A 25,697-nucleotide genomic window follows, 5' to 3' on the forward strand; every position below is an offset into this window, starting at 1 on the left:
TTACAAAAATATTCGGGATCTGCTTTTGAGAATTCCTTCAACATACAACAGTGGAAGACATTATTATGAAGACAATACTATGAGAAAGAAGTTGTAAACTTAGTATTAAAAAAGCCTCATTTTTAAAGGGAACTATAGGTATTCCGAAAGGTTCCATTGTGCTGCAAAGCACATTTTCACTTTACTGGCTCAACATTACAGGGCACATTTCATGGCAACACCTGCTAATAGTGGTGACATCCAACAGCCATGCAAACAGAACTTCAATGCCAGCCATTGGGAAAGCACCATATGCTGCTGAGTTGGGTCTGACTTGATCTCATTTATGCCCTGCAGATTTTCATTACAGCATAAACAAAATATGAGATGGTTTTAAATTTAAATAATGCAATGCTGGACTATCACATCTCACAATTTTGGTTGTATTTAAGTATAATGTAAAAATCAAGAGAATAAAAAATTAACCACCTCCAAGTATCAAAAACAATGAATAAAAGCTCATTTACTCTTGGCAGTATAAATATTAATCCCTATGCTTAGTCAGACATGAAGCTCTACCAATTCTTCCACTGAAATATACCTCAAATATATAACTTCAGCTCCACTTCTAGATGGTCACTTTAATTACACTTGCTATTACCTCATGTCCTAATTATTACAGCTACTTCCTAATTAAAGCTGATGTTTATCCCTTCACTCCTGCCTACATTGTCATGCTATTTTGTTAGAAGAGCAGTTTCATTTACCACTTTCCTGCTCAGAAAACTGCTTTGAAATAATAGTCATTTGAAAAGGTATAGGTTCCACGAAACAGAAATATTTTTTATTAGTTTTTGTGTAATTCTCAGATCTTACACATTTATATATGAGATATCATATAATCGATATGGACATCTTATGTATCACAGTATATTGAAATGATAAACTGTGTAGCCAGAAAAAGAAAAAAAGCCATTTAATATTAACTTCCTGCTCCTCATATTAAAAGGTTTTTAAACTTTTATTATTATTATTTTCTAATCCAGAGGGGCAAGAAATTCTTTCCCATGAGATAGTGATTTTGGTTCTTTTTTTTTTGCGGCACGCGGGCCTCTCACTGTTGTGGTCTCTCCCGCTGCAGAGCACAGACTCCGGACGCGCAAGCTCAGCAGCCATGGCCCACGGGCCCAGCTGCTTCGCGGCATGCGGGATCCTCCCAGACCGGGGCACAAACCCGTGTCCCCCGCACCGGCAGGCGGACTCTCAACCACTGCGCCACCAGGGAAGCCCCTGGTTCTTATTTTATACCATCTATCACCACCTAATGGAGTAGCTTAAGAGAGAAAGCAGAGCACAGTAGATAAGAGTGTAGCTTCCAGTCTGTCTCTATCACCTACTAGCTCCCTGTTTATAAAAACGGGATATTAATAGTACCAATTTTGTAAAGTCACTGTGAGGATGAAATTAGGTAACACATGTAAGGTGCTCAGAACTGTGCCACCATGTGAGTTGTTTTTTTTGCTATCATGATTGTTGTTTTTATCATAATTGGAATTATCATTTGGATTTTTCTTCGATTACAAAGTTAAAAGAGCCAGAGTGAGAAGCTCACAGGAAAGTGCTAACCATTGTAAGCTGAAGACAGTAGACAGTATAAGTGTAGGTGGTATTGACTTGTTTCCTGGGTTTTGTATTTCAGATTGCTTGAAAATAAAGAGAAACATTTAAAATTTTAATTTGCCCTCGTCTTACTTTTTCTTTTCAGAATATACTACCCCTTTTCTGTTACAAAATCTCACAACATGATTATTAGATTACTTTTAGTGTATTCAGCAATAATTTGCTACATAAGACTTGGCCCTCAAATCCTTTGCTGAGGTATACTATTTTGGACCTGTTTTTAGCAGCAACCAGTAAGGGAGAAAAATATCATCCAAATAGAAGTAGAAAGGTGATTATCTGATCATGTTACTTCTCCTTAAATTCCTCCAGAATTTCCCATGACTCTCTGAATTAAGATCTAAATGCTTAACATAGTATATAATAAGCCTTGTACCAGCTGGTCCATTCTGACAACCTCTCTAACACTCCTAGGACACTGCCTCTCCATTCACAATGACAGTCTTCCTAGCTTCTTGAACACACCACGCTTTTGTCTATAAACACTATTTGTGTTACACTTCACCCCTAATCTTTTTGCCTAGGGAATCCCAAACTCATCCTTTCAGATCCTATCTTAAATGTTGCTTCCTTAGGAAAGTCTTCACTGGCCTCCCAGATGAAGTTAGGCTCCTGACACAGAGAACTATTCCTTCACATGCTTACTCCTTTTTGTTTCTCTGAGTGTCTGTCTTTATTTTAAGTCAGTGGCCTCCAAAGAGGGGTGAACACACCCCAAGGGAAAGAGAATATGAGAATTTTAATTTCTATTTAGTTTTACCTTTTTACTTTCAATTTTTCAGTTTATTTAAAAATCTATACAATAGACTAGTAGAAAGATACATATATCACTTACAAATAATTAAGTATTCATTTTGGGGGTGCATGCTCAAGAATGTTTATTGACAGAGATGTGAAATTTAAAAATATGTTTGAGATCACTGCTCTGAGCAGCTGGAGAGCAGAGTTTCCACCTGTTTTGCTCATGACCATATCTCCTGTGCCTAGCGTAGATGCTCCAATATAGCAGGATCTCAATAAATGGATTAAATAATTAAATAAATATCTCTTGCAGCTTGTAGAAACAAAAACATCTAGTCAGACTATAACATGAAATGCGTTAATACAGTAAATAGATCTATTTGCTAATCAAGCAGAGTTAGGAAGGCAGGCTTAACTATACAAATAAGCAAATGTGATTTAAAATACATATAGAGAGAACTACTGAACAAATATATAAGGAATAGTGCAATGTAAACAAAATAATAACAGTTAGTATTTATTTCATGTTTACGATGTGCCAGGACCTCTAAGTCCTTTGCTGCATTTACTTATTTAATCCTTACTACTACTCCATGTGGTAGGTCCCACTATTATCCCCATTTTAAAGATGGTGAAACTAAAGAACAGAGAGGTTAAGTAAACTGCCCACAGTTCGAATTCAGGAAGTCTGGCTTCAGAGTCTGGGATATTAACTACTATTAAATATTAACTCTGGCACAATTCTTCAACAGGATTTATTCTTGATATTGTTAAACTGCAGATGAAGAATGTCTACATCTGTGTTACAGACAAACAGAAGTAGGTAGACTCCATGTGAACTCAAGAGTGAAATAAGTTTGATTCCTTGCTCTACCACATATTTACCACTTAAAAACCTCTCTTTGCCTCTCCTTGTTCAGCAGTAGAAGGTTGAAGATAAGAGTCTATGTATGTACCATGCTTGGCTCAGTGTCTGACAAACACTCAGTGATTGGAGGTCATTTTCCTGTTATTGTGCTGGGTTCTAGGGGTAGAATCATCCACAGTTTATAAAGGAAGACAGGTGAACAAATGCTATAATTCAATGTGATAAGCACAAGATGGTGCTCAGAATACAGCACAGAGTAGGGAGTGCTTTAGCTGCTGGAATGGACTAGGGTAAGCTTTCTTAGAGGAGGAATTAAGTTTCAAAATGTCTCAGTTTCCAACAGTACTGTGAACAGCAATACTGATAAAATAAATGATAAAATTATAAAAGTAACATACTAAAATTAGGCCAACATGTAAAATATAGAAATAGGTTACAACAATTTTTTTAAAACTGTTCTCCTTAAGGACTCCAAAGAGGTACTTTAAAGGGTTACAATTTTCCATAAAATATGAAAAGGATAATTGTGTAAGAAATAAGTCCTTTTCTAAAATTTATTAAATTTATTTGGTTCTATGTAAAACTGTATTTGAAAATAGACTGCTATTGTTAAAAAATTCAGAAAAAATGGTTTTATTACTTTCATGGTATAGAAGGAGAAGGGAAGTACCAATAAGTCCATTTTGGTTTAAGAAAAAAAAAGTATATTTTACAGGAAACAGAACGTCAATTTAAATGTTATTACCAAAGCAACACAAGATTTAGTATAATGAATCAGGCTTTTAGAACTTTAGGAGGTAAAAGGTTACTTTTGCAGGACATGGCACTAATCTCTAAAGTCTGGGTGTCTTACAAATCAACCTTCTTAAAAATAATAGCTGTAAAGAGAGTTTATGATGTAGAATGCAGTCTGCTCTTTTGCAGCTACAAGAAAAAGAATATTTCACTCATCAGACTTTAGGAGGGTCTATAGTTTTAAGGGTAAATACTGCAATTCTAGTAATTAAGAAACAAGAGAAAAAAGAGACAGGTGCAAAAAAAATCTCAAAACTTACCTATATAGAAAGTAAAAGCAAAGAATAGGACCGTTAACAAATGGAATATGGGGCAATCCCATTTTTAATTTTAATTTTTAGTAAGTGCCTATTGCATTTTTCTCATTATTTAACGCTAAAGATTTGGAGTCTACCTTTTACAGTTATACATTATGACATCACAGAATCACTGCAGTCTTAATTTTTGCTGACGTGTGTGAAAATAAATAGAAATCCTTCTCTCTGTTAATTAGTTAATATAATTAATATAGTTAATATAATTGCTTTCTGCAAGAAAATGCCTAAGATCAGGGATCTGGATGCCATCTTGTTCTGCCTCCTCTGATGTATCTTTAACTTCTCTTTACTCACTGAGTCTTTACTCTTATCATCGGAAAATGCTCAAGTTTCTCTGTCTGAAAAAACCAAGCAAGCAAACCAAAATCCCCACGCCAAACAAAACTTCTTTCTGATTCTATATCCTAAAACTATCTACTACGTGGTGGTTGTCACATGACCAAACGATAAAGAGTTGAACGTGAGTCTGCCTGTCCAATCACGTAAGTTAGTTCATGTGTCTGGCGTACATTGTCATGTGCGTGAATCCTCTACAAGTGGTTGTGCTTTTGTGTATTTTACTATACAGTACTGTATAGAGTACAGTAGTACAGTATCTTTATTACAAGCCCAGGATGTCCAGAAGCAAGTGTAAAAGCAGCGGTGATGTAGCTGGTACTGCTAAGAAGCGCCAAGCGATAATGATGGAAACAAAGGTGAAAATAATCGAGAGTGGAGTGACAAAAGGAAGAAGAAGTAACTGAAGAACTGAAGACATTCACGTCACAGGGAACGGCAAGGGGATTTTCTTTATTTAAGGACACACTGTTACCGTTTCTGAGGCACAGGACCTGAATGTAGAATGGTACACAAAGGTTGCATCAGCTGTTCAGAATGCAATCCATTCCTATAATGTCTTCTAGGATGAGAAAGAAAGAGCTACTACTCAGACATCACTGGATCATTTTTTCAAGAGGGTAGATAGAATTGAATCCAGCGAGGAACCAGAACCTGTGCCATCAACGCCAGGCGTGAGTGAAATTGCAGCTTGCCCTCTGTCTCCTATTGCTGACAATCCTTCAGCTCTACCATCTCCCACCTCCTCTCCCTCCTCCAGTCAGTAACTCTTCTTGCCTGTTCACGCGATGCCAGCCCCTGGATGCCAGCTGTCGTACCGTACTACTGTGCTTTTCAAGGTACTGTGCTGTAAGACTAAAAATGTTTTCTTTATTTTTTGTGTTTGTTTGTTTTTTATGTATATTTGTGTGGAAAGTATTATAAGCCTATTATATAGTACAGTACTATATAGCCAACTGTGTTAGTTGGGTACTCAGCCTAACTTTGTTGCAATTACGCACAAACTGGACTTAGAAACACACTCTCGGAACAGAACTCGTTCGTATGTAGGGGACTAACTGTATGGCAATATGAACTAATGAGAAGCTGATGACAGAGGAGAGAAAGCAGATAAGAAATGTTAGAGAGGAGTGATGGTGGATATCATAGAGATGATAATTTGGAGTAAAGAACTAAAGAAAGAGAGTGAACTAGCCATGTGGATATCTGGTGAGGAGCATTCCAGGCAGAGGACACATTATGTGGCAAGGCTCTGGGGTAGAAAGTATTCCTGGTATTTTCAAGTAATACCAAGGAAAGCAGTACAGACATTAAACGGGAAAATAGTAGAAATGAGATCAGCGAGATAATGAGTAGCTCCATCATATAAGGCTTTGTAGGTCATAGTGAAAATATTAGCTTTATTTCCAAGTGAATAAGAAACCATGGGAAGACAGTGAGCAAGATCTCACTTAAAAATATTAACAGGATCACTGTGGCTACTGTGTGGAGATTAGACTCTAGGGGGCAAAAATAGAAGCAGGAAAACCAATTAGGAGGTTATTACAATAATCTACATGAGAGATGATGGTGGCTTTGACCAGGGTGGTGGCCCTGAGGATGGTTAAGAAGTGGTAGAATTTTAGATATATTTAATTAGACAGACTATAAAATTGTTGAAGGACTGGATCCAGGCAGTGTGAGAGAGAGAGGTCAAAGTTATCCTGGCCTGAGCAACTAGAAGAATACGCTTGTTATTAACTGGACTCTAGATTTGAGATTCACCAGCATATACATGGTACTGAAAGCCATGAGACACGATGAGATCACCTACGTAGTAGGAACTGATAGAAAAAACCACTCCAAAAATGAGAGGTCTGAAAGAGGAAGATGAGTCAGCAAAATAAACTGGAAAAAAAAAAAGAAAAAGGTGACTATCTTATGAGGGACTTTCTCTAGCACATGAAAGTAAAAAGTGGTAAATTGTGTGAAATACTTATGGCAGGCTAAGTAAGTTGAGGACTGAGAACTGACCAGGAGATTTAGCCACATGGGGTCATTAGTGCCCCTGAAAAGGGGAGTTTGATGGAGTGATGGAAGTAAGGTCTGATTGGAATTCAAGTGAAATGGGAAAGAAATTGGCAGCACTTTCAAGGAGTTTTCCAGTAAAGGAAAGAACAGATATGGGATAGTAGTTGGACGGGAAAATGGTTCCAAAGAGGATTTTCAGAATCTGTGCTCTTAACCACTATGATAGACGACTTCAATTAATAAAGCTGAAAACTGGCCATCAGGGCTCACCAGGTGGCAGAGGAGCAGACACAAACAACTCATTGTACATTCAGATTCAATGAGATCCGTGAATCCCAGATTAAGTACTATGGGAGGAGAGAGTGAGGCAGAGAAGAGAAAGATACCAGAGATGTCTTCCAAACTGGGTTTTAAAGAATGCCTAGGATTTTACCTGCCAGGGGTCAGGGAAAGAAAAGATGCAGAAATGGGGAGAAAAATATTTCAGGTAGGCAAAGGAGCTCCAAGGAAGCATACGAGGTCCAAAAATAATTGCATGGAAATGATGAATAAGTACAGTATCTTTATTACAAGCCCAGGATGTCCAGAAGCAAGTGTAAAAGCAGCGGTGATGTAGCTGGTACTGCTAAGAAGCGCCAAGCGATAATGATGGAAACAAAGGTGAAAATAATCGAGAGTGGAGTGACAAAAGGAAGAAGAAGTAACTGAAGAACTGAAGACATTCACGTCACAGGGAACGGCAAGGGGATTTTCTTTATTTAAGGACACACTGTTACCGTTTCTGAGGCACAGGACCTGAATGTAGAATGGTACACAAAGGTTGCATCAGCTGTTCAGAATGCAATCCATTCCTATAATGTCTTCTAGGATGAGAAAGAAAGAGCTACTACTCAGACATCACTGGATCATTTTTTCAAGAGGGTAGATAGAATTGAATCCAGCGAGGAACCAGAACCTGTGCCATCAACGCCAGGCGTGAGTGAAATTGCAGCTTGCCCTCTGTCTCCTATTGCTGACAATCCTTCAGCTCTACCATCTCCCACCTCCTCTCCCTCCTCCAGTCAGTAACTCTTCTTGCCTGTTCACGCGATGCCAGCCCCTGGATGCCAGCTGTCGTACCGTACTACTGTGCTTTTCAAGGTACTGTGCTGTAAGATGTTTTCTTTACTTTTTGTGTTTGTTTGTTTTTTATGTATATTTGTGTGGAAAGTATTATAAGCCTATTATATAGTACAGTACTATATAGCCAACTGTGTTAGTTGGGTACTCAGCCTAACTTTGTTGCAATTACGCACAAACTGGACTTAGAAACACACTCTCGGAACAGAACTCGTTCGTATGTAGGGGACTAACTGTATGGCAATATGAACTAATGAGAAGCTGATGACAGAGGAGAGAAAGCAGATAAGAAATGTTAGAGAGGATTGATGGTGGATATCATAGAGATGATAATTTTGAGTAAAGAACTAAAGAAAGAGAGTGAACTAGCCATGTGGATATCTGGTGAGGAGCATTCCAGGCAGAGGACACATTATGTGGCAAGGCTCTGGGGTAGAAAGTATTCCTGGTATTTTCAAGTAATACCAAGGAAAGCAGTACAGACATTAAACGGGAAAATAGTAGAAATGAGATCAGCGAGATAATGAGTAGCTCCATCATATAAGGCTTTGTAGGTCATAGTGAAAATATTAGCTTTATTTCCAAGTGAATAAGAAACCATGGGAAGACAGTGAGCAAGATCTCACTTAAAAATATTAACAGGATCACTGTGGCTACTGTGTGGAGATTAGACTCTAGGGGGCAAAAATAGAAGCAGGAAAACCAATTAGGAGGTTATTACAATAATCTACATGAGAGATGATGGTGGCTTTGACCAGGGTGGTGGCCCTGAGGATGGTTAAGAAGTGGTAGAATTTTAGATATATTTAATTAGACAGACTATAAAATTGTTGAAGGACTGGATCCAGGCAGTGTGAGAGAGAGAGGTCAAAGTTATCCTGGCCTGAGCAACTAGAAGAATACGCTTGTTATTAACTGGACTCTAGATTTGAGATTCACCAGCATATACATGGTACTGAAAGCCATGAGACACGATGAGATCACCTACGTAGTAGGAACTGATAGAAAAAACCACTCCAAAAATGAGAGGTCTGAAAGAGGAAGATGAGTCAGCAAAATAAACTGGAAAAAAAAAAAGAAAAAGGTGACTATCTTATGAGGGACTTTCTCTAGCACATGAAAGTAAAAAGTGGTAAATTGTGTGAAATACTTATGGCAGGCTAAGTAAGTTGAGGACTGAGAACTGACCAGGAGATTTAGCCACATGGGGTCATTAGTGCCCCTGAAAAGGGGAGTTTGATGGAGTGATGGAAGTAAGGTCTGATTGGAATTCAAGTGAAATGGGAAAGAAATTGGCAGCACTTTCAAGGAGTTTTCCAGTAAAGGAAAGAACAGATATGGGATAGTAGTTGGACGGGAAAATGGTTCCAAAGAGGATTTTCAGAATCTGTGCTCTTAACCACTATGATAGACGACTTCAATTAATAAAGCTGAAAACTGGCCATCAGGGCTCACCAGGTGGCAGAGGAGCAGACACAAACAACTCATTGTACATTCAGATTCAATGAGATCCGTGAATCCCAGATTAAGTACTATGGGAGGAGAGAGTGAGGCAGAGAAGAGAAAGATACCAGAGATGTCTTCCAAACTGGGTTTTAAAGAATGCCTAGGATTTTACCTGCCAGGGGTCAGGGAAAGAAAAGATGCAGAAATGGGGAGAAAAATATTTCAGGTAGGCAAAGGAGCTCCAAGGAAGCATACGAGGTCCAAAAATAATTGCATGGAAATGATGAATAATCCAGTATACAAACAGTGTACATGGGCAGCTGCTTGGGGTGCAGAGAAGAAAGAATGGGGTGGTGAATTAGTCTGGAAAGGACATTAGTGGCACCTTAGAAATGGCCTTGAATGCCATAATAAGGATATTTTAGTTTTTGAGTATAAAGAAGAGAACTTATCAAACATTTTGAAGTGAGAAAAGTGACATAACTGTTTCTGAAAGATAAATGATGGGACTTGAAGAACAGATTAAAAGGGGGCCCTCTGTCAGAATAAAGCATGGTTAGCATGCTAAAAAGGAATCAGTATTCTTTCTTTTAATAAAAGTGAATGCACTAGATCTAATTAAAATTCTACTCAAGTGAATCCAACACCACCCACATGCTTTCCCCAAAATACAATTGTAAGAACATGGTTTCCTTGTAGCATTTTCCAAAGAAGCAACATTAGTTTAGGAAATTGTAGGAAAAGGTAAAGTAGACATATATTAAATAAAAATAAGCACATGAAGGACAGAAAGTATCAAAGTTCAGTTTCTCCATCATCAGAAAATACTTATGAAGTTATTTATATTGTGTTTTATATGCTAATACCTACTGAAAGACTTAAAGGACCTTTAAGTATTTCTTAAGACTTAACATAAAATTTTGCTGAAAATGGCAATCACTTAAGGAAGTTACAAAAATCTTCAAAATACTCTTCAATTTAAAAGATACAGACCTGCGAATCTGACCACACATTATGGACTAAATAAGTAGCTTTAATTTGGTGAGCCAGTTTTCATGATCTGGTTTTTCACATACCTATTTGATCACTGCAAAATCGTAATGAAAGTTAAACTAATTCATAATTACAGGCATCAAAATTTATGTATTTCTTCTACAGCTGTTTACAGTACTCATTATGAAAGAGAATAATAAAGTAAGTAAAGTATACACATCAATTTCTCTGCTCCCTTTTGAAGTGTTCTAAAGGATTCTTAACCCACATCCCATTAAATGTTTTCTTTGGCATTTTATTCCCTTAGAAAGTTTCCAGATAAGGACTAATTATAACATTTTAAAAATTATATAAATTATTGAGTTTTAACGTAAGTGTTAAATGCTAATTCACAATTACAATAGAGTAAAAATGCTATAGTTTTTAAGTCCATGAAAAAAGTTTACTTCTAACGGACAACCTGGAAGAAATGGACAAATTCTTAGAAAGGCACAACCAGTTTACTTCTAATCTTATGTTATATAAACAATTAAACTTAAAGAAACTTTCAGAATAATATTTCAAGTAGTCTCAAACAGTGTATCACTTGAAGATAATTTATTTAATTAGCAAGGAAAGCTAAACAAAATGCAGAAGAAATAATTCAGTGATCTCATTTTCTGTCTTTAGTAATCTTGCTGGCCAGAGATTCCAATCAAGTTAATCTTGTTAACAAGGGGAGACCTATAACTCCACTCATATTAAAAATATCCCAAAGAATTTAAACTAAAAAGAAGACTTTTGTGGACTATGAATTTGGTCCTAGCTCTGGTTCTTTTAGGCTGTATGACTTAAGACAAGCTTTTAACCACTTCATCTTAATTTTCCTTATTACTATAATGAGGTGACTGCAACAGATACTAGGAGTATAATATGTAGTTCAACTAACCCTGGGGTGTAGCCTGAAATGAGATTATAATTTCACTGCTGTTGAACACAAACAAGTATTTACAAAATACTATGTATAAGGTATAAAGAATGTCAATAAAATGAGCACTTACATGCAACACCAAACTTGAGAAATAGAACATTAACGGTCTCTAGAAATTCCTATGTGCCCCTCATCTTCCCCACCTCATCACTTTGTCCACTCAGTTGTCCTCCCTCCCATAGGATACTATACCACTGAATATTGCTTGTGTTTATCATTCTTATGCTTTTCTTGATTGTTTACCACATATTTACATTCCTGAATTAATTATACCGTTTGTGCTTGTTTCCAAATTATATATGAATTTTTCTATAACGTTTAGATTCACAACATTCATCCACTTGGATGCATGTAGTTGTAATTCATACATTTTCACTATGGCACAGTATTCCACAACAGTTTATCCATTCTCCTATTAATGAAATTTTTATTCCTAGACTTTTGCTCCTATAAACATTGCTGCTATTGATCATTCTTTTCTGTTGTTGTTATTGCTGTTTTATTTTATTTTTTTAAATTTGGCTGGCCCGAGCCGCGCGGCTTGCGGGATCTTAGTTCCCCGGCCAGGGGTCGAACCCGCGCCTGGACAGTGAAAGCGCTGAGTCCTAACCGCTGGACTGCCAGGGAATTCCCCTTTTCCGTAGTTAAGAAATGCTATCTTGGGGAAAATGAAGCCCTAAAAGCTGGCTTCATTTCTCTTGGTTTCCATCTTCTCCTAGATATTTGCTGTGTAATTTTTAATTTCCTTGATAGTCTCTGATGTTCTCAAACCAATTAAAAACAAATTTAAATACACACATACTTGCATATACACAAACACACATACTTGTACACACACACCACACACTTGCATATATACACATCTCTAGCATTTTTAGTTTTTCTCAGAAGGAGGGTTAGCCCTAATTACTTAGTCTGCTGTTACTGGAAGCAGGTTTCTATCATTTTCTTTGGTTTCTGCACACGTCATCCTGACTAGAATATGGAAGGCTCCTGTGTGGACACTACATCCTATGCATTCAGAACCTGATAGGCTGCCTGCCCCACAATGAACAACCACTGGGTTAAAAAATATAACACCTGCAAGTCTTGGCAACTAATTAGAATGTGTGGTTTGATGATGAGAAAAGAAAAGAATCAAATATGATTTTAAGATTTCTAAAGCTTGATAATGGTCATGCAATTCCCCAGAAATGACAAAAGAGGTCAAGAGACAGCAGAAAGAGGAACAGAATTGGTGGGAAGCTGACTTTGTTTTTTGGCTATGGCTGAATCTGGTGTATTTTTAAGGTGCTTAAGGTACTTAAGTGAGGCTGTTCAGAAGCTGTTGCTCTATACTGAGAAATAGAGATTTGAACTTCAAAAAAGACGTAGGAGCTGGATACATGATTTAAGTTATTTGTTGTGAGGGTAACTGTTAAGAGAAAGAGGAAATATAAAGAGACAGCAGCTAAATATAAAACACTAGAGAATTTCTGGATATACCAAGGGGATGAATAAGAAGAAAAATGCTTACAAAAGACAGATGAGAGTTCAAGGTAGGAAAAGGAAACTTAGAGGAATGCAGCTTAATGGAAGACAATGAGGACAAGAGTTTGGAGAAAACAATTATTACATGATCAAATATGGCTGAAAGCTCAATAAAGATCTGGAATCAAAGAAGTCTTAAATAACATCTACTGAGTAATAAAGGCAGGCAGGAATGTGGTGGATTGGAGAGGTTTGAATTTTTAAGTGAGAAGAAAGGTTCAGAAAAGGGTGTAGATGATCTTAAGAGGTCATCAAGAGAACAACAAACACAGTAATGAACAGATTTGAGGTCTTAAAGGAAGGCAGGCAGTCAATATTTGAGTAGACGTGAATTTGCACAATTTTGTGACTTTTTCCAACAAGGTAAGCATCTTGGGGTGAGTTTAGAGAAAGGAACCAGTTTTCAGGAAACCATGAGAAATTCACTTTCAGACATTTTGAAGATCAATATATGGAAAAGAGAATGGAGATAGGGACACAGATTTGGGAGTTATCTACATAGAAATGACAATTAAAATCAATGGTATATTGGGCTTCCCTGATGGCGCAGTGGTTGAGAGTCCGCCTGCTCATGCAGGCGACATGGGTTCGTGCCCCGGTCCGGGAAGATCCCACATGCTGCTGAGCGGATGGGCCCGTGAGCCATGGCTGCTGAGCCTGCGCGTCTGGAACCTGTGCTCCGCAACGGGAGAGGCCACAACAGTGAGAGGCCCACGTACCGCAAAAGAACAAACAAAAACAATGGTATATATAGATATTTGTATGTCATAATTTCTTTCAGTAAAACAATAGACTATTTTTCTTAGAGAAATTATACCTAATCTGAAAATAGCTTCTATTTCTGTTATAAGTTTGGATTTGTTTTTGAGAACTTGAAAACTACCCTATTTTAGTTTGAAGAATAATCCTATTATAACGAAATGGCAATCAGAATCCTAAAATTATAACTAGTACAAAGAAACATTCATGAAACTTGAAGGGACTGCAGATGTATGCTTGAGTATGGCAGTTGTTAAACCAATATTATGAAAAATTCTCCTAATCCTTGCCTTTCTGTATAGGCAGCCATTATCTGGGGAAAACAGAAACAAAACATATGCAAGGCTACTATTCTACCAGTAGAGACATGAATGGCCACACTGGCTATTTAAGATTGATATCTGTTCTGATTAGTTAAGTGTTTATGCTGTAGTGGTTGTGAAATATTTTAAATATAACCCCTGCTCATATTATAATATTATATTCACTGAATTACTTACATATAACATTTCAATACTTCTCAAATTCTGAAGTACATTTTACATATATTTCTTTATCATCACAACAACCTTTCAGGACAAAAGGGAATCATTAGAACCCCTTACTTTAATAATGATTAACCTAAGATACGGTTGCTGCATAGTTCTTTGTTACTTACTGAAAGCACGCTCAAATTCAAAGCTTCTTCTACTAATAACAGTGACCCTGAATGAATTCACCTGAAAACTAAAAGTCACTTCACTTATAATACAGGATAGTTATTCTTATTGAAATGAAATCATCATACCATTTGGTGATGCCATAACAATCTTTAATAATATCCTGAAGTACGGCACGATAGAAGAGTGATTCAGTAGGCAGCTGAAAAAAATGCAGATATATATGAGCACAAGAAACAAATAAAAAAGAGAAATCAAATCAATACTTGAGAGTCAGAACCATAAGTGAATGTTAGAAACCTGAGTTTGTTGCTAAACATAGGGGATAATTTTATAACTTTTCTATTCTAAGTTATAAGGTACTTGGAGGCTAGTTCTCATTGAGAAAATAGAAGAAACTATGAAAGAAGTAGTAGTGGATGAGGAATAAAAGAAATAATCAAAGAAAAATTAGCTAATGTCCCAAATGGAGTGGTTATCAGTTAAAAACGTAGAAATAAACTTCATGACCAACCAAGTCAGTCCTGTATAAGAGAGCAGACATGTAGGATGTGTGCAAAAGAGATAAGAATGTGCATCTTTCCTAATGGTAGTGGATTAGAGATATTACCAAGGATTCACAGCCAGAGAGAGAAGGTACTACCCTAAGTAAGGACATACTAAAATATGTCTGAGGCCTAAAAGATCACAGCATTGCTACTACAGAGTTGAAAAGAAGGGCCTTGGAAAGAACATGAGATCAGAGACTGAAGTCTCAGCAGGACTTCATTTCCTGGGGAAAAAGAGGCGGGAAGTGTCTGTGAAGGTGCAAAGGTAGGAAAAAAGGAATGGCTGAAGAGAAGGTCCCTAATGACGCATAAGAGTTTCAAAGTAGAAGGTAAAAAAGTACTATACATAAAAGAAAGAGTGCTTCACTGTAGCAATGTAAGAGGTACCCTTAAACTAAGAAAATACAAAAAGTTGCCAAAACTCCATCCACATCCCCATCCAACAGAGATATCAGCAACAACCACCTTGCTTCCATGCAAAGTTATTATTGAAAAAAAAAAGGAAAAATGAGCAAATATGGAGGGAGGCTGGCAATACTGAATGCTTTTGAGAAGTCAAGTAAGTTAAAAACTAAAAACTCTCCAACTATGGGTAATGTTTTAAAGATAGAGTTCAGTGGAATGTGTACTTCACTGAGTTATCCTTTTGTAACTTCTATTCTCCTTCTGAGCCCAAATTGTTATCTTCATTTGTTTTCAATGAGAACACATCTGGATTCAGGTGGAGTTTAACAGAAAATAAAATTTTGCCTGTGTGCTCAGGCAGAAAACCTACTCTACTGTCCCATTCCCCCATCTAACATCAAGTTCCTACACTATGGGCCCCAGGTGCTGAGACTACAAAAAACCACAAGTTGGGAGTCGAGGGTCAACCATTATTATCCTGGGTCTTCACCCAACGGCATTGCCTCCTTAAGTCACTGGAGAATGTCTGACTTGTAGGGTCTTGGCAGAGCACTTTGAACAACACAAGTTATATCCTCTCTGGATGTTGACAACAGTGAGGAGGGTGATTACAGTAGGAAACGGTGTTAGGGATACCACAGTCTCCAACTCAACTCCTAAAATAACTCAATGAAAGCAGACACAAATACATACCTGAGTGCTCACACTAAAATTTATAACCTTCAAAAGGCACACTCCTTATGTAAAATCTCTTTCCAAATACAACTTCTTGACTTGAGACAAAATCTGATTTCTAAACTTTCCTTTCTTGAAGATTTCTCCAAACATTTCATTAAGAATTTCCTCTCTCTGGATATATTTTCCATTTGATGTTTTTTCATCTTGAGTAATTTTTTTCTTCAGTGACCCAGATCTCTATCATCTGCTCCCCACTTTTCCCAAATCCTTTCAGTTCTCTCACAAAAATGGTGAAATCCCTTTTCATATATTAACACCTACTCTTATACTGTTCTACTGAAATACAAGGCATTTTGGGAAATAAACTATTACATGAAGTGAAATATTAGTATTATAAATGGCTTACAAAGTTCTTAACTTTTTAGTTGATTAGCTATAATAGGTAGGATTTTTATTTATTTTTAACATCTTTATTGGAATATAATTGCTTTACAATGGTGTCTTAGTTTCTGCTTTATAACAAAGTGAATCAGTTACACATATACATATGTCCCCATATCTCTTCCCTCTTGCGTCTCCCTCCCTCCCACCCTCCCTATCCCACCCTCATCACAAAGCACTGAGCTGATCTCCCTGTGAGGAATTTCATTTTTATGTAAATTTTATATGAAACTCCTAAAAATAGTCGAGCTGTTATTTGAACTGAAGAAGCCTAGCTCTGATGTCCCAGTAGTACCAAGTCATGATGCTATTTTGCCTCTCTGACACTTTGGCAGGGATAGGGTGTCATTCATTTTTTTATTATATACTTTCATTTAGGAAAGCAAAGAAACTCTTATAAATAAAGCTCTCCTTTCCCATGTCTTTTAGAAAAATTATGTAAAATGGTATCCAAATAATTTAGAAATAAATGTATATTTATATTGTTATTATAAACTGATTGTAGGGCTTCCCTGGTGGCGCAGTGGTTGAGAGTCTGCCTGCCGATGCAGGGGACACGGGTTCATGCCCCGGTCCAGGAAGATCCCACATGCCGCGGAGCGGCTGGGCCTGTGAGCCTTGGCCGCTGAGCCTGCGCGTCCGGAGCCTGTGCTCCGCAACGGGAGAGGCCACAACGGTGAGAGGCCCGTGTACCGCAAGAAACAAAAAACTGATTGTAGAAAGGCCACCAAAAAAGACCAAGAAATGTATTTTAAGCAAGAGAACATACAAAAATGGAATGCACAGAGGAACACAAACAGGATAGAATAAATCATCATTTCCCAAGTTACCCTGAGTAAATAAGAGCTTTACAGCTGTTTCCTAAGAGAAAGGAGAGTTATGAAGTGCCTTCGAATGTGCATTCCTGGAATAACTAGGACTATCCATCCTGATAAATACAGATGGGGGTAAGTGGGAAGGAAGTCAACATCTCCCGAGAAGCCTGCGCCTGACTACTCCAGGAATAAGCTAGATGTGGCTCAGAGTTTACTTTCTTTCCTTCACAAGTGATAAATCAACTTAACAGTTTAATGCATTTTAAAATGGGAGGGAGCAGAAAGAGTACACCCTTAAAGTGTATATATATATATATATATGTGTGTGTGTGTGTGTGTGTCTGTGTGTATATATATATTAGACATGCATTTTACAGGTCTAGTGGAAAGGGCACTAAGCTAAAAGAACACTGCAATTAACTGAGCTAGAATGCACCACTAAACTTCTGCTGTATATCATGTTCTCATGTAAGTCTGGGGAATACCCAACTCATAAGATTGACTGTAAACATGAACAAGCCCTTGGGAAATTGAAAAACAGAGCACAAATGCATTGGGGCACTATTATGATTAAGGCTCTTTCCTCTTCCAGACCCCAAAGGAACCACTATTTTGATCTGTACTGTAGTTAAGAGCTAGGGCTCCAGAGTCAAGAGACTCAAATCTCAGTGTTCACTACTTAACAGTTTCCTCATGTGTATCATGGGATAATAGTCCCGATCTCACAGGCCATGTATGCAGCACTTTAATTGATGAAGAAAACTTTGAACAGTACTTTGGTAAGCTCTGTGTTAAACTTAGGTATTATTTTCATGATCATAATTATTAACCACCTGTAACAGTAACAACAGTTGATATTTATTGAACACTTACTACGTGATAGACATGGTTTTAAGCATTTTACATCTTTCACTCATTTAATCCTCACAAAAACTCTATGAGGAAGGTATTATTGTTACCCTTATTTTTTTATTATTATTATTTTTTTATTTTACAGATAAAGAAATTAAGCTATGGAGAAATCATGATGTGTCTCTGATCACTAAGCCAGTAACTGATGAAGACCAGCAGACTGCTGATGCAAACCAGCAGTCTGAGACTAAAGCTTACACACTTAAACAATATGCTCAAATGCCTTTAAAAAATCAGTTTTTATCAATTTTCAGATAGGTATAATGAGTATTTAAAAAAAAAAACACACAAAATTCTTAGCATTGTGTCTGGCCCAGAGAAAGCACTCAGTAAATGATACCTGTTGCTACTATTATTTTTTAAAATTCAAATTGACACATTAATCCTCCCTGAAAATAAGCAAAAGAGAAATTTCTAAAATTTAGGGCAATAAGAAAACTTTTGTGAAAAATTTAAAAGGAACTCTTAAAAAAATACTTTAAAATTCCTAATATGTTTCATAAATCTTAAGGTAGAGGAAAAGGCAATTACATGAATATGTGAAGGATACATTTAACATCTGTTTATATGTAAAAACCCATTTGTTTTTTGCAACTAATGACTAATGAAGTCAATAAAGAAGAAAGTTAAAAAGCAACCAACTAAAATGTGTGGTTTGGACTATAGTTAAAAAATAAATTGAATGCTATACCTTGTTTATCTTTGCTTGAACTAAGCCCATAAAAGCCTGACAGTCAGCAATAACATTCTTTAGAAATATTTATAGACTGTTTAATATAGTATGAATAAATGAGACATTAGTACAAGAGTATAATGTGGAAGTTTTCCTAAAAGTTCAATTTACTTTTCCTGAGAATTCTCTTTTAAAGTAAATTCTCTTTTAAAGTAAACTTACAGAAAATGTATAAGTTTGAATATGAATAGGTGACAAGAACAGGTGATACTTATAAAAATCCATCAGGTTTTAGGTTCATCAGCAGGTCAAGTATGAAGAGTACTTTGAGAAAAACTATCACATTCATCAGTTGGATTAGAGTAAAAACGCTCACTTACCCCTTGGCCGACTGCAACGCGCTCCAGTGCCTTTAAGGAGAAAAAAATAAGACAAAGACAGCTGATATATTTAGTCTTGTCTTATAAGACTTATAAACACACTGTATAAGGGCTTGTAAAAGTGACATTTAAAAAGATTAATTAAATGATAACATATAAGTTTATACACTTAAAAGTGTTAATAACATTAAGGAATGTTAACTGGTACACTTGTATAATTTAGGGCTGAAATATGGATGTGTGTCATGCACACAAACACATACACACCCCAACTGTATACACTCCTTGAATTTTAGAAGGAATTAGAAAACAGGAAAGAAACAAAATGACATATTCTTGGCTCACTTTTATTGCAGCTAAAACAATCAAATAAATCCAAAACTATTATTATGTATAGACATACATAAACATATTTATATACGTCCTACTTTTTAACTTATTTTCTTCCAATTTTTTATAAACATATAATTTCATCTTTTATTAAACAAGATTATATTGAACTGATTATAGTTGAAATCTTAGTTTAGAAAAGTACATATATTTTTGGTCTGCATGGTCAAATTCAAATCAAATTCACATATGATCAAGTCACCATAAGAGAAAGTAATACATATTTTTGCAATTTTATATGTAGCTGCTTTTACATTGATATTTATTTAAAATTCAAAACACTTTTATAAAAAAAATTATAAAATTTTCCCAATATTTTATAAAATTTTCCCAATATTTCTCATAAATACTCATAATCTAACATACATGAAAGGATTTGTTATAATTTAAAAATGGAATAGGGCCTTCTGAAACTTTCAACTTTTTAGACATGCATTTCTACACTTACGTTGTTTTATAACTAAATTAGATATAACATTTTAGCTAAGATTTTATTTTTAAAGTTTTCGTTAGAAAATATTTCAAACATAAAGAAAAACAGTAAAATGTAACAGTGCATATACTTCCTACACAAATTTAAAGTACTCATATTTGCTTCAGATGGCTATGTCTTCATAAATAATACTTTTTAGATACAGCTGAATCGTGTACTTTTAAAACTGAAAGAAAATGTGCAGATTATCCCAAGTGCAATTTTCTCAGATGCACGAGGTCACTGACAATGGCAGGGTCTTGACACAAGCTGCACAGCTAGTTAGCAGGTGAATAGGAACTAAAAACTTGTTTTCTGAACCCCGGTTTACTTCTCATGCCCTCACACCATGAAGAGTTAGTGGGAAAATGAGTTCATGGTATAAAAGCTTGCTTTAAAGAAATTTTTTGAAGAAAAAAAATGTAATTTTTCCATTGACTTCAAGGATACCTTCATTTACATCAAGAACCAGAGTGTTATGAATACAGAAGATAGTTATTATACAATTTTTGTATTAAATTAAGTAGCAACAGGCCCAGAACAAGTATGTTATTGAAGAAAACACTGAGTTTTCATTTACAGTACTGGTTGTGTTCAGATTAATTTTTGTGTTACTTGCTTTGCTAAAAGGCCAAACTATCAATAATAAAGATACAAAAGTTTTTAATAATAAATGATTTGGCATCAATAAAAATCTCATATAACTCAGGACTACTTTTGGTATGTGTTGCTGATGTGTGTGTTTTAGAAATACCAATGATAAATTCTGATTACATAATAAAAGATAATCAGGTAGGTGATAAGCAGTTTCTTACAAACATTAATAATTTTTCTTGGCCAATAAATATACCAAGTATTCATTTCATACTAATCTAAAATATTTTACAGTTTTATCAGGCTAAAAGTATGCTGACAAGATTGCACTAATGTAATTAAATTTTCCCCTCTGGTTAGTACCCTTAACAATTTATCTGAAAGTGTCACCAGAAAGGTATACTTCTCTCTCTCTCTCTCTCTCTCTCTCTCTCTCTCTCTCTCTCAACCCCTTAAGTTTTGAATATTTGTAGAAAAGGTCAGTTATGGAGCAAAAGGCAATAAAACAAGATGCACCAAAAGAAATATGTTCCTTAGACTTTCCTAGATTAGCATCAAAAAAAGAAGTCAAGGTGAGCAAAGACAGGGATAGAGTTTAGGAGAGGGGCATTCCATGAGAAGCTGACATTGGTCAGGCAAAGTTCTTAACTGCGGCACGGTTGACAAATTCTACATTCTGGAATTTATTTTTCAAAAACTCTTCTTTTTGGTTTGTTGAATGTTTATTTTTATAGCAAACATTTTTATTTTGTGGATATATTATATCATTTTATTTTTCTAAGGGATACTAATAGTTATTTTATTTTACTTTGGATAGTATCCATTTATTCCAAGTTGCTACTCTTCTATTTGTTTATCTGATCTCTTTTCTTTCATGTTAGACTTTCTTAGACAACTAATGATTCTTGACTTTTTGATAATTAAAATGCGGTTATCATAAACTTGATTAGAAGCACTGTGCTTATGAGTGAGGACTTTTAATTGTGGATGTCACCACAAAGGTCCTATTTCATTGTGAAATCCCTAATGCCAATATCTTTAGTCTTTTCTCTTAGGCTAATCAGATTCCCTATAAAAGACTACTTCAGTTTCCTGCCTAGAGGGTATAAGCTGCCAGCATTCTGGGAACCAAGTCATTCCAAGAATGACCTCCCATTCTAACAAGACCCTAAATGAGTATCATTTACAAATATAATGAAAGAAAGGCAAATTCCCAGAAAAGTATTTTAAGAGGACTCACAAAAGGAAATCATTATTTGAGCATAAATAAGATTTCGAAGTTAATTCTCAGATATGTGACCCAGAACACTGGAACACTTTTTTATATTGCTGTGTTACTGGCAGTATAAAAAATATTGAGATAATGACTACAAAATAGTTAATTTATCTTGGGATTGGGCATTAAACACATTATTTTAAAAGCTATATTTTAAATTTATGATGACAAAGTCCACTTACACCATTTAACTGGCATCTGTTCCTTTTTAAACCAACATGACACCACAAACAGAGAAGACTGTGGGCTAAAGTGTTCTAGGTCTAAGGACACGAGCTAAATAAAGATTTCACTTAACTAGTTACTTCATATCCCAGGTAGCTAAATAATATTTTTCCCATTTTATAAAAAATTAGGAGGCCAAATGATCTGCTACAAACAAACACAAACATAACACAGAGCTGTGGATAAAGCACTACAGTAATTCTGTGTTTAAGACTTGGTTGTTGGTACATTTTGTATGATAATTAAAGTAATTATATGTAAGAAATTAAGTACTATAATGTAGAATTACAGTATAATTATAAATTGTTATCACACTGCATGCAGAATGAGTAATGTTGGAAGGGTAAGTCATTTTTTTCCTCATAATTTGCAATGCACTAAAACATTAATTATGACACTCTGCAAAATTTGGCATTTAATGAAGCCAAAAATAAATAAATAAAATTCTGCAACATCTGGATAAAACTCTAAGTCCAGGAAAAAAAAACAGTCATACCAAACATGCTGACATTCTGGCATTCCGGCCACAGCACCATCTCTCTTCCTTTAAATAGTGGCACATTGGAAATCCCCACTTTTCTTGGGTACATTCTGCAGATGGAAGAAAAATATGGATTATTTAAATAAAATTCTTCCTCTTTTAGTTAAAGTAAATAATCTATTGAGAAAGCAAATCAGTCATTTGAAAGTCAAACAGTAGTTAAACATGTAAGTGGTAATGTTTAACAGTTCATTCCAGTATGTTAATTAAAAGCATATTAATGTTATAAAAATGGTATTTTCTCAACAACAGCTGTTTTGTATTTAAGCTCCAGGTCTGATACCAACCAATTTGCCAAAATTATTTCTCAAATATTTAGCAAAAGCAATTTAAAATGGAAATACTTTGCATGTTCAGTGTAACTACAGAAGATAAGTAATGAGATACTGGGCATTTACTGCTGACCCGACTTTCTAATAAAATGGTTTATTAAATGTGACATTTGGCAATTTATTATAGAACAATATTAATTCATTCCTAACAATGTTGAAGCACCAATTTTTTTTCCAGCCACGATGTTCACTTTCCAGAAAATGAACAGCTGTATAGGCTCTTATTTTTTCACTCCCTTGACAGGCTGTAAGATTTTCAACTGTGATTCAGTTTGGCTCAACTGCATTTATGGTTCGAGTAACAACAAAAAAATCAACATTTTCTGCTTAATCACAGGTATCTGCTGCCCAACTCACTAACAGAGTTACACGTGCAACTTGCAGATGTGTAAGCCCCTTATGTACAACTATTAACTGCACAGGGTTTCTCAAAAGGAAAAAAAACATTTCTATTTTAAATTAAAGTCTAGAAAAGCTGAAGCCTATCAAAACTGTGGCAATTAAAAGAAAACTGAGATGAATATAAATTTTCTATTAGGTTAAGTAAAACAGAACTAGAAAACAAGAAAATGCTTTAAAAGAAAATACTGTTGAGGTAGATTCCACTAAATAAACTTCTGTGTTATGAAAGGTCAAATGATTTTTTATTAAAATAGAGAAAATTTAAATTTCATGCAGATCATAAGCCTGTGATAGTGATTTCTTTCAGGTATTAAAGTAAGATTTACAATAGACGTTATTGATACTCAGATGGAAGATACTGACCCTGCCCTAGGAATATAAATAATAATAATGCTAGTACTTATACAGCACTTAATATGGTTAGGCACTATTGTAAGTGCTTTAAATGTAATAACTAGCTTTAAATGCTAAGAGCGTTAAATGTATTAACTAGTCCCCACAGCAATTCTGTGAAATAGGTATACTATTATTCTCATGTTTCAGACAGAGAAAGTGAGCACAGGGAGGTTAAGAAAACTGCCTAAGTTGCAAATCTAGCACATGGCAGAGTTGGAATTTAAACCGAGGCAGTCTGACACCAGGGGCCATGCTCTTAACCACCAGGCTATATAAACAATTTCACTTTACAAGTGCCCAGGAATCATGGAGCCCTTGAAGCCTATCCAGTAACTAGGGACCCTGGACTACTTCTCTGTCAATTTCCAAGATGCCTTGAAACAGCAGTTTGAGTTTTACTGAAGGCTTTATGATTTAACTGAAACATGATTATTGCTAAATCAAAGGGCTACTCTAAGTACTTCAATTTTTTTCTTACAACTGAAGAAAGAAATATCTAAACTTTACTGTAAAGGGTAAGGGGCTAGAGAAATGGGGTTGTGGTCTTTTATTGAGAGTGTTAGGAAAAGTGCTAACCAATAAAACAGCTAGTTCTTTCCCTTCCCCCATCTGTTCTCTCCTTCCTTGTAGTAACAGCACTCAATTTTTACCTGGCTATTCAGCTGCTCGGGTTAAAGACTGCAATTCCCAGACTCCCATGCAGTCACTAGGATAGCTAGAGGGTAAGTTTTGGCTAACTGGATGAGGGCAGAAATGATGTGTGCAAATGCTCAAAGAGGAGTGGGGGGGGGCATGATCTTTCCCCCACACTTTCCACCCTACTTCATCCCTCGAATGTGTTCATGTTGGCAAGCAGACGGTGGAGCAACAAAATAGAAGGATTCTGGGTTCTTGGAAGGCTTTTTGGTGCAGACCTCCCTTACTAACTCTGTCTACCTCTGGACTGAAACAGAAATATCCATCTGTCTTGTTGAAGTCACTGTTACTTTGGGTTTGAACCCATTTTGCACCTAAATCTTTATCTTAATGCTTCCCAAACTTTTTTTGTAGCTCAGCCCTCTGGGAATATGGCAAATTTTGTACATCACAGTGGAATAAACAGATAACTGTGTTGAGGCAAAACCCAGGGGTTGAAGGAATCAGTATCCCGGGAACTCCCATATAGCATCCACAGCACACTAGTTGAATACTTCTGCCCTAATTAATACAGAAGTCTTCTTTGAGGATGTGATATTTGAGCAGAGATTTAAACGAGGAAGCAAGCCATGTAAATATTAGGGGAAGACAATGAAAAACAAACAAACAAAGTGCTTCCAACAGGATACAGTTTATCTCCAAAAACATAATACCAGAACATTTTACCATTTAAAATGATTAGCCAGCAATTTCTCAACTTATAATATCCCAACCAAATACCTACAAAATAAACTTCTACTAGGGGGAAAGAAGAGATGAAAGTCAACTTACTACAGAACATGAAAAGAATCCCACTTAAGAAACAAGCAATGCATTTGTAATGAAAATTATAATTAGTGCGCCATCATTGCTCTGCAATTCACCTTATGTCGCCAGGAAAAAAGCAGGTCTACTTGTCTGAAAACAGTAGAAATTTCCTCTGCCAATAATAATCTAAAAAAAACTGACTGAGAAAAATTATAACTTATCATTAGATTGAAATGGGAAGAGTATTTCTGGAAAATATATTACAATGGAAGGGGTATATTATTTCCAGGAAAAAAAAAAATCTAAGAAATCCATGTCAAAGTTACTCTCAAATTGTTGACCTATAGAAACTGTAAGAGATAATAAAATTTATTCTGTCTCTAAGCCATTCAGTTTTGTGGTGATTTCTGAAACAGCATTAGATGATGCATACAGTCTTGAAGTAGCAATCGAGAGGCTAATTACCTCATACAAGGGAACTGAGACAGAAAAATGCACTGCTCGATGAGGATGGGAAGTATGCTTCCTCAGCAAAGAGCTAAGTTTTGATTAGACAATAAAGGAATTTTCAG

The 25,697-nt window shown here is 35.9% G+C and overlaps 1 protein-coding gene across 1 annotated transcript in view; it reads right to left on the reverse strand.

Annotated features, from left to right (window-relative positions):
- METTL25 (methyltransferase like 25) overlaps positions 1-25,697 on the reverse strand; it is a 93,623-nt gene that overhangs the window by 13,703 nt on the left and 54,223 nt on the right. Inside the window, exons 6-8 of the mRNA XM_024736753.1 lie at positions 22,508-22,602; positions 19,055-19,084; positions 14,331-14,404 (exon numbers count right to left, since the gene is read on the reverse strand). Coding sequence (XP_024592521.1) covers positions 14,331-14,404; positions 19,055-19,084; positions 22,508-22,602 — 199 coding nt within the window. The remainder of the gene's footprint in view (positions 1-14,330; positions 14,405-19,054; positions 19,085-22,507; positions 22,603-25,697) is intronic.

The sequence above is a fragment of the Neophocaena asiaeorientalis genome, unplaced genomic scaffold (genome assembly GCF_003031525.2).
Source record: "Neophocaena asiaeorientalis asiaeorientalis breed wild unplaced genomic scaffold, Neophocaena_asiaeorientalis_V1.1 scaffold134, whole genome shotgun sequence".
NCBI lineage: Eukaryota > Metazoa > Chordata > Mammalia > Artiodactyla > Phocoenidae > Neophocaena > Neophocaena asiaeorientalis.